At 59.2% G+C, this 13,337-nt stretch overlaps 1 protein-coding gene across 1 annotated transcript in view; it reads left to right on the top strand.

Annotated features, from left to right (window-relative positions):
* The window catches only part of EPHA2 (EPH receptor A2), a 34,707-nt gene extending 23,884 nt beyond the window's left edge, over positions 1-10,823 (top strand). The window contains exons 9-17 of the mRNA XM_054009363.1: positions 541-596; positions 1,238-1,363; positions 1,595-1,777; positions 2,354-2,415; positions 3,343-3,552; positions 3,957-4,106; positions 5,138-5,331; positions 6,613-6,768; positions 9,414-10,823. Coding sequence (XP_053865338.1) covers positions 541-596; positions 1,238-1,363; positions 1,595-1,777; positions 2,354-2,415; positions 3,343-3,552; positions 3,957-4,106; positions 5,138-5,331; positions 6,613-6,768; positions 9,414-9,519 — 1,243 coding nt within the window. The 3' untranslated portion in view covers positions 9,520-10,823. The remainder of the gene's footprint in view (positions 1-540; positions 597-1,237; positions 1,364-1,594; positions 1,778-2,353; positions 2,416-3,342; positions 3,553-3,956; positions 4,107-5,137; positions 5,332-6,612; positions 6,769-9,413) is intronic.
* Positions 10,824-13,337: the final 2,514 nt, after the last annotated feature.

Raw genomic sequence — 13,337 nt, 5'->3', positions numbered from 1 at the left:
TGGAGGTGTGGAGGGGGCAGTATTGCAGGCAGCTAACCTGTGCCTTGCTGCCAGCCCAGGCGTGTTACCATGTGATTCCTGCTGCTGGCCTGGCATTGGCTGCTGAGATGTACATGGGCCGGCTTGGGTCCAGCTTAGGTTGTGTAAGAGGAACCGAAATGTTTGCTTGAGGAACCGACCTCTTGCAACCCAGACACCATGGCAGGAGAGCCCGGATGTGAAACTGACCAGAGACAGAAATGAAACAGACTAGTCAGTTTCCACAAGGCCCTCAGGCCGTTACTCGCTGGTTACCCAGACTGGGCGTCACTGGGGACTTTGCCAAAGGAAGGACTGAGTGCAGGACCCCCCGGGATCTGTTCCCCCATATTAAGAGGCAGGGCAGGGGGCTGGATCGATCTGGGGTCTCTTCAGGACAGCAAAGAAGGATGTGGGGGAGATGAGCTTGTCTGGCATGTTCTCTCATCGGGGGGCTGCTGGCCATGTGATTCGGGATGCAGTGGGGAGCGTCTCCAGGCCTAACCCTCCTTGTTGTTGTAGGAGAAGGCGCTCACGGGCCCGTCAGTCGTCTGAGGACGTTTACTTCTCCAAGTCTGGTGAGTGAGAGACTCCAGTGGGAGCTGGGTCGGACAGGCGCCAGGGAGTGTGGCAGGGAGCATGTGCCCCTTAGAGCATGTGCTCAGCTGGGCCGGGAGCATGAAGACAGGGCCCCTGTACCCCTGGAGGCAGGGACAGTGCTTCCCCCGCAAGGTGGTGGGCAGACCCAGCACAGTCCGTGTGTCTTTCCTCACCTGACCATGCAGGGGCTGGGCAGAATGTGACCCTACAAGCCCCCGGCCCCCTGTGAGCGGCCTGCTGGCCCCACAGCCCGCTGCTGAAGAACGGCCCTAGCGTGGGTCCCCGGTGGTGGTTGTGCAGGGTGTAGCTCGGCTGCGGGGCCCTTGGAGCCCTGGGGCTACAGCCAAGCCCAGTGAGTGAACAGGAACCCGGAGTGTGACCCATAAATGTCTGTGCGGGCTCAAGGGAGACCCCGCCCCCCGCTGCCAGCCTGACGTCGGCGGAGTCCCTGCCTGCAGCAGGGGGAGGAAACGGGTGTTGGGCTGAGCACGCCGGGGCGGCTGGGCTTCAAATGGCCATGAGTGGAACTGTACTTTCAGTAGCATGAGATCTCGCTGGGGTCTGGAGTCCCAACCTCATGCCTGCTTCCATATGTCCCCTCCCTCCCTCTGCCCCACAGAACAGCTGAAGCCCCTGAAGACCTACGTGGACCCCCACACCTACGAAGACCCCAACCAGGCGGTGCTGAAATTTACAACTGAGATTCACCCCTCGTGCATCACCCGGCAGAAGGTGATCGGTGCAGGTAGGTCGCTCCCTCTTCCTGCTGCCAGTGGCTGGTGCAGGTGGGGCCCGCCTTCCTCAAGCAGGCTGTGATTGGGGTAGGAGGGACACGGCCTCCTGGTGCAGCCAGTAGTTGAAGGGGTTTTCCCTCCAGAGAAGAGGCAGACGGGCCTTTGCATCGCACAGCGGTGGACATGCCCAGGTCTCCAGTACCCTCAGGAGGGTCACCCTCTTCCTCCTTTCCTCCTGCCAGGCGAGTTCGGGGAAGTTTACAAGGGGACACTGAAACACGGGAAGAAGGACATCCCGGTGGCAATCAAGACCCTGAAGGTTGGCTACACGGAGAAGCAGCGCATCGACTTCCTGAGCGAGGCCAGTATCATGGGCCAATTCTGCCACCACAACATCATCCGGCTGGAGGGCGTCGTCTCCAAATGTAAGCATCCCCCGCCCCCCCCTTCCCATGCCATACGCCCCCCCATGGTCCCTTTTCACCTGACAACCAGTTGTTTTTCCTGCCAAGAGCGCTCATTCAGCTGCAAAAATGGCAAGGTTTGTGCTGGGGGCGACTCAGGGAAAGTCACTGTTCAAAAAATCCCCTCGCCCCTCACTGCAGGACTTTGACCAGGATCATTCCTACCGAAAGGCACCCGAATCCTGGGGTTACACCAGAACAACTGCCGGAAGCAGAATGTGGCGGCTGGCTTGGCAGGGCTTGGCTATAGACACACTGGAGTAGACCCCTCCCGCAAGCATGACCCTTTCCCAGTCATGTTCCCTGCCAGGTGCCCATCAGCGCAGATGACGTCCATGCTGGGCGGAATCTTGATCACCTTATCTGGGCTTGTTCTCCTGGGAGGCTGTTCCAGCCACCTCTCCGCCCCATGACCAGCACCCAGCTCCCCTTCCTGCTTTGCGTGCACAAACATCCGTGGGCTGTCGCCAGGCGGTGCTGGGGCCTGGGGGAGGGAGCTCTCCCAGGATGTCTCGTGATTTACCCTTCTCTTTTCAGACAAACCGTTCATGATCATCACTGAGTACATGGAGAACGGAGCCCTGGACAAGTTCCTGCGGGTAGGTGCTGTCGTTCATGAACAGAGAGAGGAGAAGCACAATTCAGTCCTAGCCAGGCCCACCCATTTTTAAAGGGACGTTGTCGAGAAGTGCAGGCCAGGCCCTCGGATTTAGGTTTTGTCCAATAACAAGGAAGGGAGTCACCAAGATTTAACACTCAGGGTGAACGTTATTTGCTTTTTCAGTTCAGCTGAAATAGTCGTAAGCGTGTGGGAGGATGAGAGTCTACGGAACTCTCCCCTACAGCCTTTGCATCCCTGGCATCTCCGCCCCGGGCTAGTGCATCCCAGATGGGAAGTGAAACCGACGAAACGGGCCATGTCTGGAGCGGAGCAAAATGCAAAGTAAACGAGCTGCACCAGTGATGCAAAGTCCGTTGGGTTGTCAGAATGCCCCTGATCCGAACCATGTGAGCTGGAATACGAGGAAGGGAATTGGCTCTTTAAACGTCTCATTTTTTTTTACCACGACTTTAATAAGAAAAAGAGCCGGACTGTCTAACCCAGTGTTCTTCAATATTTTTTGCTCAGCAACCCACAAACCACCATATCCCACAATCCTTTGCAGGTGCAGCAAGGGGACAGTCAAGCCCATAGATTTACATGCAGTGTCCTGTAGGGGAGTCAAACCCGTAACTCCTGGGGTTCCACATGGGTGTTAAAGATCTCCCAGCCCTTTCTTTGAGTTTGGATTTGTGCCATGATTCACCCCCTCTGCCTACACTGTTGTGCTGTGCACTGATGGGCAGCCACCCTCCACCCCAGAGGTGGCTGCATTTTGGCTGCATGGCATCGCTATAGCTTGTGGCCTGCTCTGGGTTCAAGGAGCCATGTAAACTGTGAGATGGTGATAGGAGCACAGTGCATGCGGGGTAGGCGGTCGGCTTAACCCCTTACCATCCTGAGCAGCTCTCTTCTCGTCACGCAGGAGAAGGACGGTGAGTTCTGCATGATCCAGCTCGTGGGTATGCTGCGGGGCATCGCCGCGGGCATGAAGTACCTGGCCAACATGAACTACGTGCACCGGGACCTGGCTGCCCGCAACATCCTCGTCAACAGCCAACTGGTCTGCAAGGTGTCCGACTTTGGCCTGTCCCGCGTCCTGGAAGATGATCCCGAGGCCACGTACACCACCAGCGTAAGTGCTCCGTCCGCCACAGTGGGCGGACACACCCCTGGGCTGGGGGCAGCTGAGTTCTTTCCGGCAGGGAGGGGCTGCAGCCATGGCCTGTGCCTGCCCCCCGTTGTTGGCGTAGGACCTACACTAAGTGGGCATGGTGGTTGGGGCTGATGGGATGTCAGAGAAATTCTCCCCCCCTCCACATACCCAGCAAGGAGCGTGGCCATGCTGAGAGCCCGCCCTGCTTCTCGAGCCTGAGCTCGGCTTGGTCTGGGCCCTGCCGGTGCCGCCCCCTGCGTAGCCCCCTCTGGGTCCAGCGAGCTCCGGCATGGCCAGTCGTGGGTCGCAGCCTCCCTCGGCATCAGCCAGGGATGGGGCAGGCAGGCAGCAGTGTCAAACCCTGGGCTGTGTGATTCTCGCAGGGCGGCAAGATCCCCATCCGCTGGACGGCCCCGGAAGCCATCTCCTACCGGAAGTTCACCTCGGCCAGCGACGTGTGGAGCTACGGCATCGTCATGTGGGAGGTGATGTCCTACGGCGAGCGGCCCTACTGGGAGCTCTCCAACCACGAGGTGAGCGCAGCTGGCAAAGCCCGGCCTGCCTGTGTCTGAATGGCGCTGATGGGGATGGACTGCCGGGCTCCCCCGGGAATGGGCGCTGCATGTCCCTAGAGTGGGGATCCGGCCCCACGCGCCGGCTATTCGCTGTGCCTGCTGCCCCGGCACTGACAACGCAACGGGCGCGTCTCAAAGGGCCTGGGGGAAGGATAAAACAGTGTCTGTCTGTCTGTCTGTCTCTCCACCATCCATCACCCTTCTGGAAGGGCTTGGACATCCGAGAGACCTGGGACGGGCTAGGCACCAGACTCCAGCCTGGCTTGGTTGTGAAACGCTGCTCCGTCTGATGGCCCTTTGTGGCCCATGTGAAATGCACTGGGGGGGGGAACACGTGTCCACAGGACAAAGCCTACCGCCGTGGCCAGCAATCTCAGCTGCGGGGCCAAGGAGCGAATTGGCCGTGAAGACCGAGCTCCTCTTTAGGGCCGGGGGGGAACAGGTCGCGGGGCAGCGCGGGGGAAGCCCGCACTGCTGTGAGCCTGGCAGTGCCACAGTGCTGCCTCCTTGGGCATCTGGAGTGGGTGGGGTTAACATGGCAAGGGGCTGTCCTGAGCCCCCACGATGGGCAGCACGAGGCCCCCACTTACAGAGCAGAGCCCCCAGGCTGTACCATTGCAGCCAGCCTGGTGTGCGCTCCGGGCACAGCCTGGGTTGCTCGGCGGGCGATGAACGAGGCACTCTGAGCCCCCGTGGGGCTCTCTGGGATGGTCTGACCCACGTGTCCGTTCTCAGAGCAGGAGACAAGGAGACGCTCCCTGTCCAGCCAGGGATTTATGGGAGAGCTCCCCGCCCGCCTGCCCCACACGCCATGGGTGGGGTCCGGGCAGCTCTCCGCAGCACCAGGCATGCGCCGAGCTGGGAGGCCACCCCCTTGACTGCAAGGAAGGGCCCAGAGCGAGCGGCGTTTGCCTTGCCAGCGCGTGGGAGGCGGGTGCCGCTGATCCGCAGGCCACGTCCCTCACCCTCCGGTCGCCTTCCCTCGGCAGGTCATGAAAGCCATCAACGAAGGCTTCCGGCTGCCCGCCCCCATGGACTGCCCCTCCGCCATCTACCAGCTGATGATGCAGTGCTGGCAACAGGAGCGGAGCCGCCGGCCCAAGTTCAACGACATCGTCAGCATCCTCGACAAGCTCATCCGGGCCCCCGAGTCGCTCAAGACCTTGGCAGACTTCGACCCCCGGTAGGCAGCTGGTCACCAGCCTTCTCCGCCTGCCCCTGGTCCGGAGCCCACCCGCCGGGCCCCGGCCCCCGCTCAGCCAGGGATTCCTCTGGGTGGAGGGGGGGTTCGCAAACCAGGACAGCAGGAGGCAGTTGGTCCAAGCCACTTCTGCTTCCTGATGACAAGACACTGAGTCGTGTACAGCTGGTACCATCGAAGACGGGCCTGACCAGGGAGCGCTGGCTATCGGGGAGGGTGTTTCTGCAGGGCGGTGGCCTGCAGAGGGTGGGCACCGCAACAGGAGCTGGGAAAGCAAGAGCGGGCTGGGTGCAGCGCGCCGGCGTCCCCCAGTGCTTTGTGGCACCGGTAGGAGGCTGCTGCAGGGAGGTGAAGCCCTGGGCTCCTTGGGGTCTGGGCATCCTCGCTGGGCATTCCAGGTGGTGCTAACGGGAGGGGCTGCCAGCTGGCTGGTGCCTGGGGGCAGGGCTCGGACCAAGTGTCGGGGACGCAGGGCCGAAACCAGCCCTTGAGCCAACAGGCCCGCGCCAAGGCTGGACTTGGGGCAGGCCCATGGGGCAGCAGAAGTGGTCGCGGGGAGCACAGACTGGCAGGGGCTGGAACCCTCCCACTGTAGCATGCAAGCAGGCAGCCAGGGCTCCCCCATGGCATCTCTCCCCCATCACTCCCACAGGGATCCCCTCGAAGCTGAGCCCCTGGGAAAGCTGTGAAGCGGCTGGGCCCAGCGAGCCCCCACCAGACTAACAATGAACAATAATTAAAAAGCATTTCACACTGACCCAGCCCTTTACAGACACGATGCAATTAACCCTCCCAGCCGCCGGGGATTTGTTACCCCCTCCTTCCTCTGACAGATGGGGAAACTGAGGCACGGCTCAAGCTCTTTATCCAAGGTCACCCAGCGAGCTGGTGGTGGTGCTGGGTTAGAACGTCGGGGATCCTGGCTCCCGGCCCTGTGCTCAGTCCCTTAGAGCGTGCCGTCCGCTCATCAGCCCTGGGATTTGACGCCTTTGAGATGAAAGGGAGGCGTGGCGGGGGGGGTGGAAGCATGCCCCTACCTTGGGGATGGGAAGTGCGACTCTCCCTGCAGAGGGGGTGCCGGGGGAAGGGATGTGCTTTACCCGTGTGGCTCGTGGAGGAAGGAGAAGTGACCTGTCAGGTACCTGCCCCCATGTCTTGGTCTAACTGCCCAGGGTGTTGGGCAGAGGAATCCATCCCCGCCCAGCTGCTGCCCTGCCCAGGGGAGACGGGACGCTAACGTCTGGGGGCTTTGTGTCCTCGCAGGGTGTCCATCCGCCTGCCCAGCACCAGCGGCTCGGAGGGCCTTCCCTTCAGGACCGTCTCCGAGTGGCTGGACTCCATCAAGATGAACCAGTACACGGAGAACTTCCTGTCGGGCGGCTACAACGCCATCGAGAAAGTGGTGCAGATGAGCAACGAGTGAGTCACACTCCTCCCTCCGCTGCCTTTGCCGCTCGCTGGCAGGCCCCGCCTCTGAGAGCTTCCAGGGCAGGGCCTGGGTCTGATCCGGGCACCCGCGGGCGGATGCATGCACCAGCTTCCCAAATTGGCTGCTTAGTGTCTTGCCAGGGCAGAGCGGGTCCTGGGCATTCCAGCGCTGGGCAGGTTAGCTGGGCTGCAGCGGGCACCTACCGCGAGCTGGATTGTCTCTGCCTGTGGCACTCGGAAAGGAGTCAGATCACTTCCTGGCTCTCAAAGCCCCGTCAGGCTGATCCTTGCCAGCCAGCGGGACTGGCCTGAGTCCTGGGTGTGGGGGAGAGAGCTCTGACCCGGGGGCAGCACTGGGCCTGGCCCCGGAGTCCCCCTTGGGCTGGTATGTAGGGCCTGATGCCCACTGAGCTGCTCTTCTTATCTCCAGGGCTGAGCTGTCCCTTTTCCCCTGGTGGAACCTCTGGTTCCCTGCCAGCGTCGTTCTCCTGCCCTCGTCAACGACTGGCATTACCTCCCCCCGAGCCCTACCTGCTTTCTGCCCAAGGAGGGCAGGATCCCGTCAGCTGTCCCTGATCAGGCAGCGGGGGCACGTGCTAGGTCCCCGCCCCCGGAATTTCATCTTTCTCCAGCGCTCCCAGCTCCGGCTGGACCCAGAAGTGGGAGGCTGGGCCCAGAGAGCTGAGCCCAGAGCTGCTGTGTGGCACTGCATGGTGCTAACCGCTGCCCCCTCCCTGCTCTGCGTCGCCCCCGTCCCGCTGGGCCAGGCGCGGGTGAGGTACCAGGGGCCGAGGTGGGGGAATGGAGCCCCCCTTCGGGCTCTCTCTTTCCTTGGAGTTGGTGGTTTGGGCTCAGTTTTGCCCCTCCGCCTTCCCTGCTCCCAACCCCACAGCCTGAGGGCCTGAGTTCCTGGCAGAACCGCGGGAAGCCGCGTCCCTCTCCACGCTGGGACCCCGCTCAGAGTCACCCAGAAGGGAGAAGCGCTGTAATCTCCCCCCCTGTTCCCCTCCAGCCACTCTTGGAAGGAGGGGGGGCCCTCTTTTCCTTTCCTCCCCCCTCCAAATCCTCATCCCCCAGGAAATAACAACAGCCCAAGCCCTGTAGGATAAATATAGCCTGTGTAAACAGCAGGGCTGGCTGGCTGCTGGACCAGGCTGGGAATGTTTTCTGTACGCCCCAGGGACGGGGATGGGGGGGAGCATCCGGGGATAGCTGCAGAACATCACGTTCCCTAAACAAAGCTGGCTCAACTAAGCCCAAGGGGCTTCTCCTCTTCCGCCCAGCCCGGGGAGCCTTTCCCTGCAGCGTGCCTGCTCTAAATGCAGAGAAGGCAGGGTGGCCTAGTGGTCAGGGCACTAGAGTGGCACTCAGAAGACCTGGGCTCTATTACCAGTTCTGCCACCAGCCTGCTGGTCAAGCCCCTCCCCTCCCTCCTGCCCCCGGTGCCTCAGTTTCCATTTCTATCCTAAGCTGTTCAGGACAAGGGCTGAGTCTGGCGCTGGATTTCTGTTGGGGCCTCTCGGTGTTCCTGGGCTGCCAGCAAGGCCGGCGGAGTTTGGCTATTTCCAAGGCTGGAAGGCAGACTAGCTGGCCTGTCCCTCTATGTCTGTAGGGAGGCAGCATTGTCTAGTGGCTAGAGCATAGCACTGGGCAGGGTGGGGGTTGGATCTGGTTCCTGGCTCCACCGTGCCTGTGACCACTGGCAAAGCCACGCCCGCCCACCTGGGTTCCCCAATGAGGACAAAGCTCCCTTTGTGAAGGGCCTGGAGACATGCTGCGGAGCCGAACGAGACTAATTACCCTTGTTAATTCCCTGTGGAGGTGTGCGGAGCTGCCTGTTTTCTCCACTGGCCTTGCCCTAGCCCACAAGGTGGCTCAGCGATGTCTCAAGAGGTGCTGCCGATCCGAACACGCACCCTGTAATTAACTGGCTTTACAGGGAAACAAGGGAGAGGCTCGTTAACAGACAGGCTGGCCTGCCCTCCCCTTATTGTTCAAGCACTGGGGCTGCCAAAAGGAAGCAGTGTCAGGACAGGGCATGAGAAAGATTCTCCAAGCTCCAGCCGGGAACATGGGGCCTCCCCCAGAGCTCACTGGAGCCTGGGAGTCTTTCCCTTGGCTTCACTAGCTTTGGAGCGGGCCATCGGCAGTTGTCCTAAGGGAAGGATCAGGCTGGGTCGGGGGGGGAAGGAGAAGACGAGAGAGGGACGGGGAAGAAGAAAGGGCAGGGGGAGATCGTGACGATGCAGGGTGGGTGCCAGTCCTCAGTGGTGGTCCCAAGAGGTGCAGGTGGCTCCTTGGTCTTGAAACCAGTTCAACACCGTCTGCTGCTTAGTTCAGGGCAGCCTCAAGGCTGCTCTCAGCTCTGCCAGGGGTGTAATGCACCAGACAGGGATGGCAGGGGCACAGCCGCACTCCAGCCCCGCCCCCTTTCCTTGGCCACGCCCCACACGCTCGGGCTGCTAGGCCAGCTTTCATGGCCGCTTGGTAAATGCGGGCTGAGTCCTTCTCCCCTTGTGGATAGCCGCTCAAACCAGCTCGGACCGAAAGGGAGGCCCTCGCCCGCACCTGGCATTCGCGCATCGTGGTCGCGGCTGCGCCCTGCTGACATTCCCCTTTGCCTTTTTGTTCCCCAGCGACATTAAGAAAATCGGGGTGCGCCTGCCGGGTCACCAGAAACGCATCGCCTATAGCCTGCTGGGGCTGAAGGAGCAGGTGAGCATGGTTGGCATCCCGATCTGAGCAGGAGCCGGCCCCAGCCCAGGCAGCCTCGCCACCCGCGTGGAGAAGGAATCACTGCGGGAGAGAAAGCGACACTCAGCGGCTGTGCAAACCGGGAAATACTTGAAGTGGAGAATTGAAGTGTGCTTGGCATCGTCCCCAACCAAGAGCCTGTGAGGACACCGACCGACTGGATGGCAGTGCCCAGAGCGGAGTCAGCCAGTCTCTCATGCCATCTTGTACCAATTATACCTCCACAGCAGTTAGTTTTATTTATTGCTGATATGATGATGATTAGTATTGGGTGGTCTCTTGCGTGCAACCGCTGCTGTGCGATGGTAGCTGGCTCCAGGGGGAGGCGCTAGACTGCAGCCTGTTCGGAAGGACCGCCCTCCTTGGCTTTGGCCAGGGCACCAGCTGCCATCTTTGGAAAGCGCTCCAGCTGCCTTGCGTGCAGCCTCGTGGCCGGATGTCAGGCAGGTTCTGTGCTTGCAGAGGAGGCCCGTGGCGAACTCTTCCCCCGCCTGCTGCTTGCACAGGGCCGGCCAAAGCAGAGCGGGGCTCCTTCCGCTTGTCTTTCGTTCCCTGCTGTGCTGACCCTCTCCTGACTGGCAGGAGTATGTGGATTTTCCAGAACGGCCTCCATTTCTAAGCAGAGGGTAGGCCGGGACTTTGCTGTGACAAAGCAACATTGATTTTTCCTTTGCTCTTTATAAGAGGATGAAGATTTATAGTAAATAAAGTGATTCAGTTTAAACTTCAAAACAACCAAGTTTCCAGGTGCAGGGGAACCCACATCTTGACCAGGGTGACCCGAAGCCTGGCTCGATCGATTTCCTTTTGCTGGGCACGGAGACGCCGCTCCAGTGCGTTTGCTTTTTAAGCAACTGGCTGTATCAAAAACCTTCTGCTAAGTAGGTTTTTTTCTCCTGTCGGTGCCACAAGAGAAGGGCAGATGCCAGTGCCTTAAATTTGACATTCCTCTGGTAGCGAGCGGAGCGGCTTTGCAGATGACGGTTGATAGCTGTGCCCAAGGTCATGTAACCATTTTCCTTCTCTCTATTTATTCTTCCACTCCGCTCCCCACCCTGCGCGCCTTTGCGTTTCGCTAGACGCCCTTTGCTAGTCTGTCAGTGTTCACTTTTTTTAATGTAATTTATTATATTTTTTTATATTTATTGATGGAAATCAAAGGCCTTTTGCCTTCTCTCAAAATTGCTGTTAAGATTAAAACGGCCGACAGTCCAATGGAATTGAGTTTGCTCCTGGGTTCCAGGAAAATTTGTTCTGCGATTTTAATAAAATGTGCGGGTTTTTTTAAAATACTTTCCATTGACCGTAAACTCTTGTGTGGAGCAGGGAACACGCAGGTTCACTTTATCATTTGCACGACATTTGGAGAATCGACACGGTAATACATAGTTGGGACTGACCCCACAGCCTCTAGATGCAATGCAGAGACCGTCACTGGAAGACAAGCCGCGCTCGAGTGGAGCTAACCTGCGTCCACATTACAGAGCGTCCCGTTAGCAGCTGATGAGTTGTGTTCACTCCGATATGGCCCTATACTCCCGCTCTGGCCGGCCACCTCAAATTAACAGCAGCCTCCCGCTTGAGTGCCAACTCAGGTAACGCTGCCGTGCAGACAAGCTGACCTGCCCGGAGTGCGTTGGGCATTGGAACCCAAGCTGGAAGCAGTCGCTGGGGGCTGCCCACTCTGGAAGAGGGATGGGGGGCACACACCACAGACTTGGGGCTAGTCCCAGCTGGGGAGGGGTATAAGCTATCCTGGTATAAAGCACTTTTATACTAGTTTAACTGCATCCACACAAGGCGTTGTACTGGTAGAACTCTGAGTAAAAATCACCCCACCCCCGGCCCACGGGGTTCTACTAGGACAAAATCTCTGCCTTGTCCACACGGGGTGATTCGCTTTATGGGGTGTGATTTCTAAAACACATGGAGGGGTTGCACATTAGTTGGTCCGTGGAGCCCCTGCTGGGGTGCGCTAAAGGTTGCCTGGTGCGCTTTAATGCAGCGCTGTTTCAAACTGCACTACGTTACAGCGCGTCAGCAGGGTCTACACTGCCCAGTTCATGCCCAGCGCGTTAGTGTGCTTTGGAAACCACACCTGCGGAGCGCATTACCCCACCATGTAAACAAGTGCCAGCAGGTGCCAGATTCAGTTGTTGCTGCCAGCTTAGCCAGGGGTCATTGCATGTGTATTGAGGGCTCCGGGGGGCTTCACTCAGCCCAGCCGGGTGGTCAGACACCTCCGAGGTGCGACTCCCATTGGCGATTCGCTCTTCGGACCAAACGAGAAAAGACCAAGACAGTTTGGGTTCTGGACAGAGGCCCGGTGGCATGGAGAATCCATTGCCCACCCCTCTGCACGGCTCGGCTGATGCCCCCCATGCAGCCGTGCGCCCACAGCAGGGTTGCACCAGTGCCGGATTTTGCGGAGCCATGCACCTTGCGTGTCCGGCGCCGTGCAGAGAGGTGTCTGTGGGTTGCTTGCTGTGTGGGAACATGTCTGTGCTCGCAAATCAGTGCTACTAGCCGCCCGAGCCAGTTCTTAGGCCGTTAGTCGGGATTTTGCAGAGGCGGGCGAAGGAGATTTATTTGCATGGCCGAGCCCGGCTTAGTCAGCAGCGTCCTCCTGAGATTGCAAAACTGCCTTGGAAGGATTGCGTTCGAGCCTCTGCTTACGAATCGCTCCAGCCCAGCTCTGAAGCTGAATACTCCGGAAGGAACAAGCCCGGCTTTGCGCATGAGGACCCAGCTGAAGGCCTGTTCCCATAAGGACGGGCTCCCAAACGACAGGAACGAGATAAAACTGGAAGGGCAAAGGGCAGGGCTGGGGTCAGCCCATGGGAAAGAGTTTCCTCCGCACAGAGGCACATGCAGCCTCCCGGAGAGAGACCGTTTCTTCGCAGAGTTCTGGCAGCGATCTGGCAAAGGCTGACTAAGATGGCGGTAGTTTAATGGCAAATTAAACAGCACAAAGGGACCAATCAATTAACTTGTAAGCTTCCAGGGCCAATAAACAGGAAGCAGTGTTTGCCTCTGGGCTAAGAGAGGGACTGGCAGTTGAGGCTGTGGGGCCTAGTCCTAATTCAGGCCCCGATCCTCAAAGGTATTGAAGTCCATGGGAGTTAGGCACTTCGTTTGAGGCTCAAGCCCTCTGCCACTGACCGTGGGCGAGTCGGTTAATGGCTCTGCGCGTCTGCCGTCCTTTCAAAGGGGCCACGCTGTGGTTCTGCCCGATGCTGAGGCAGCCGAGCTGAGGCAAGCACAGTGGTTGCAGGCGGATGTGCTCTCTCCAAACCAATGTCTGCATGGAAGCGAGCAGGAATGTAACCTCGGCGCGCTTGCCAACAGCTCTCAAGCGAGTGTCCCTGGGCCCAGAGGAGCTGCATATTTCACAAAGTCTCAGCCCTGATTGTTAACCATAAGCGATTCAATTAGGCTCGGATTCCACCTTTAAATTGAAGCCCGGTTCGGAGATGGAAACCGAGCAGCGTTGGCCTTGGCACATCGTTCCCTAGCGGCGGCGTGTCGCACGTGCTGGCATCACCCCGAGCATCTTCCCTCTGCGTCGTGTCCTGTTTTAAAACTCAACCATCTCATCGAATCATGGGCAGCAAAGCGCCACAAGGATTTGCTCGGGATAAACGCTGGGTTCAGAATTCAATGATTGTTCTGATCTCTGGCTTCTGGGAGGCTGGGCCTCTCCGCAAACAGGGAGGGAGGTTAACGACAGATCAACACAGCTCTTTTTTGCTCCTTCAGGGACAAGAAGAAATAAATCCATCAACCGTCCCTGTCCTCCCAATAAT

The sequence above is a fragment of the Malaclemys terrapin genome, chromosome 19 (genome assembly GCF_027887155.1).
Source record: "Malaclemys terrapin pileata isolate rMalTer1 chromosome 19, rMalTer1.hap1, whole genome shotgun sequence".
NCBI lineage: Eukaryota > Metazoa > Chordata > Testudines > Emydidae > Malaclemys > Malaclemys terrapin.
Note: the sequence above shows the minus strand (reverse complement) of the source record. Positions and strands in the feature narration are given on the sequence as shown.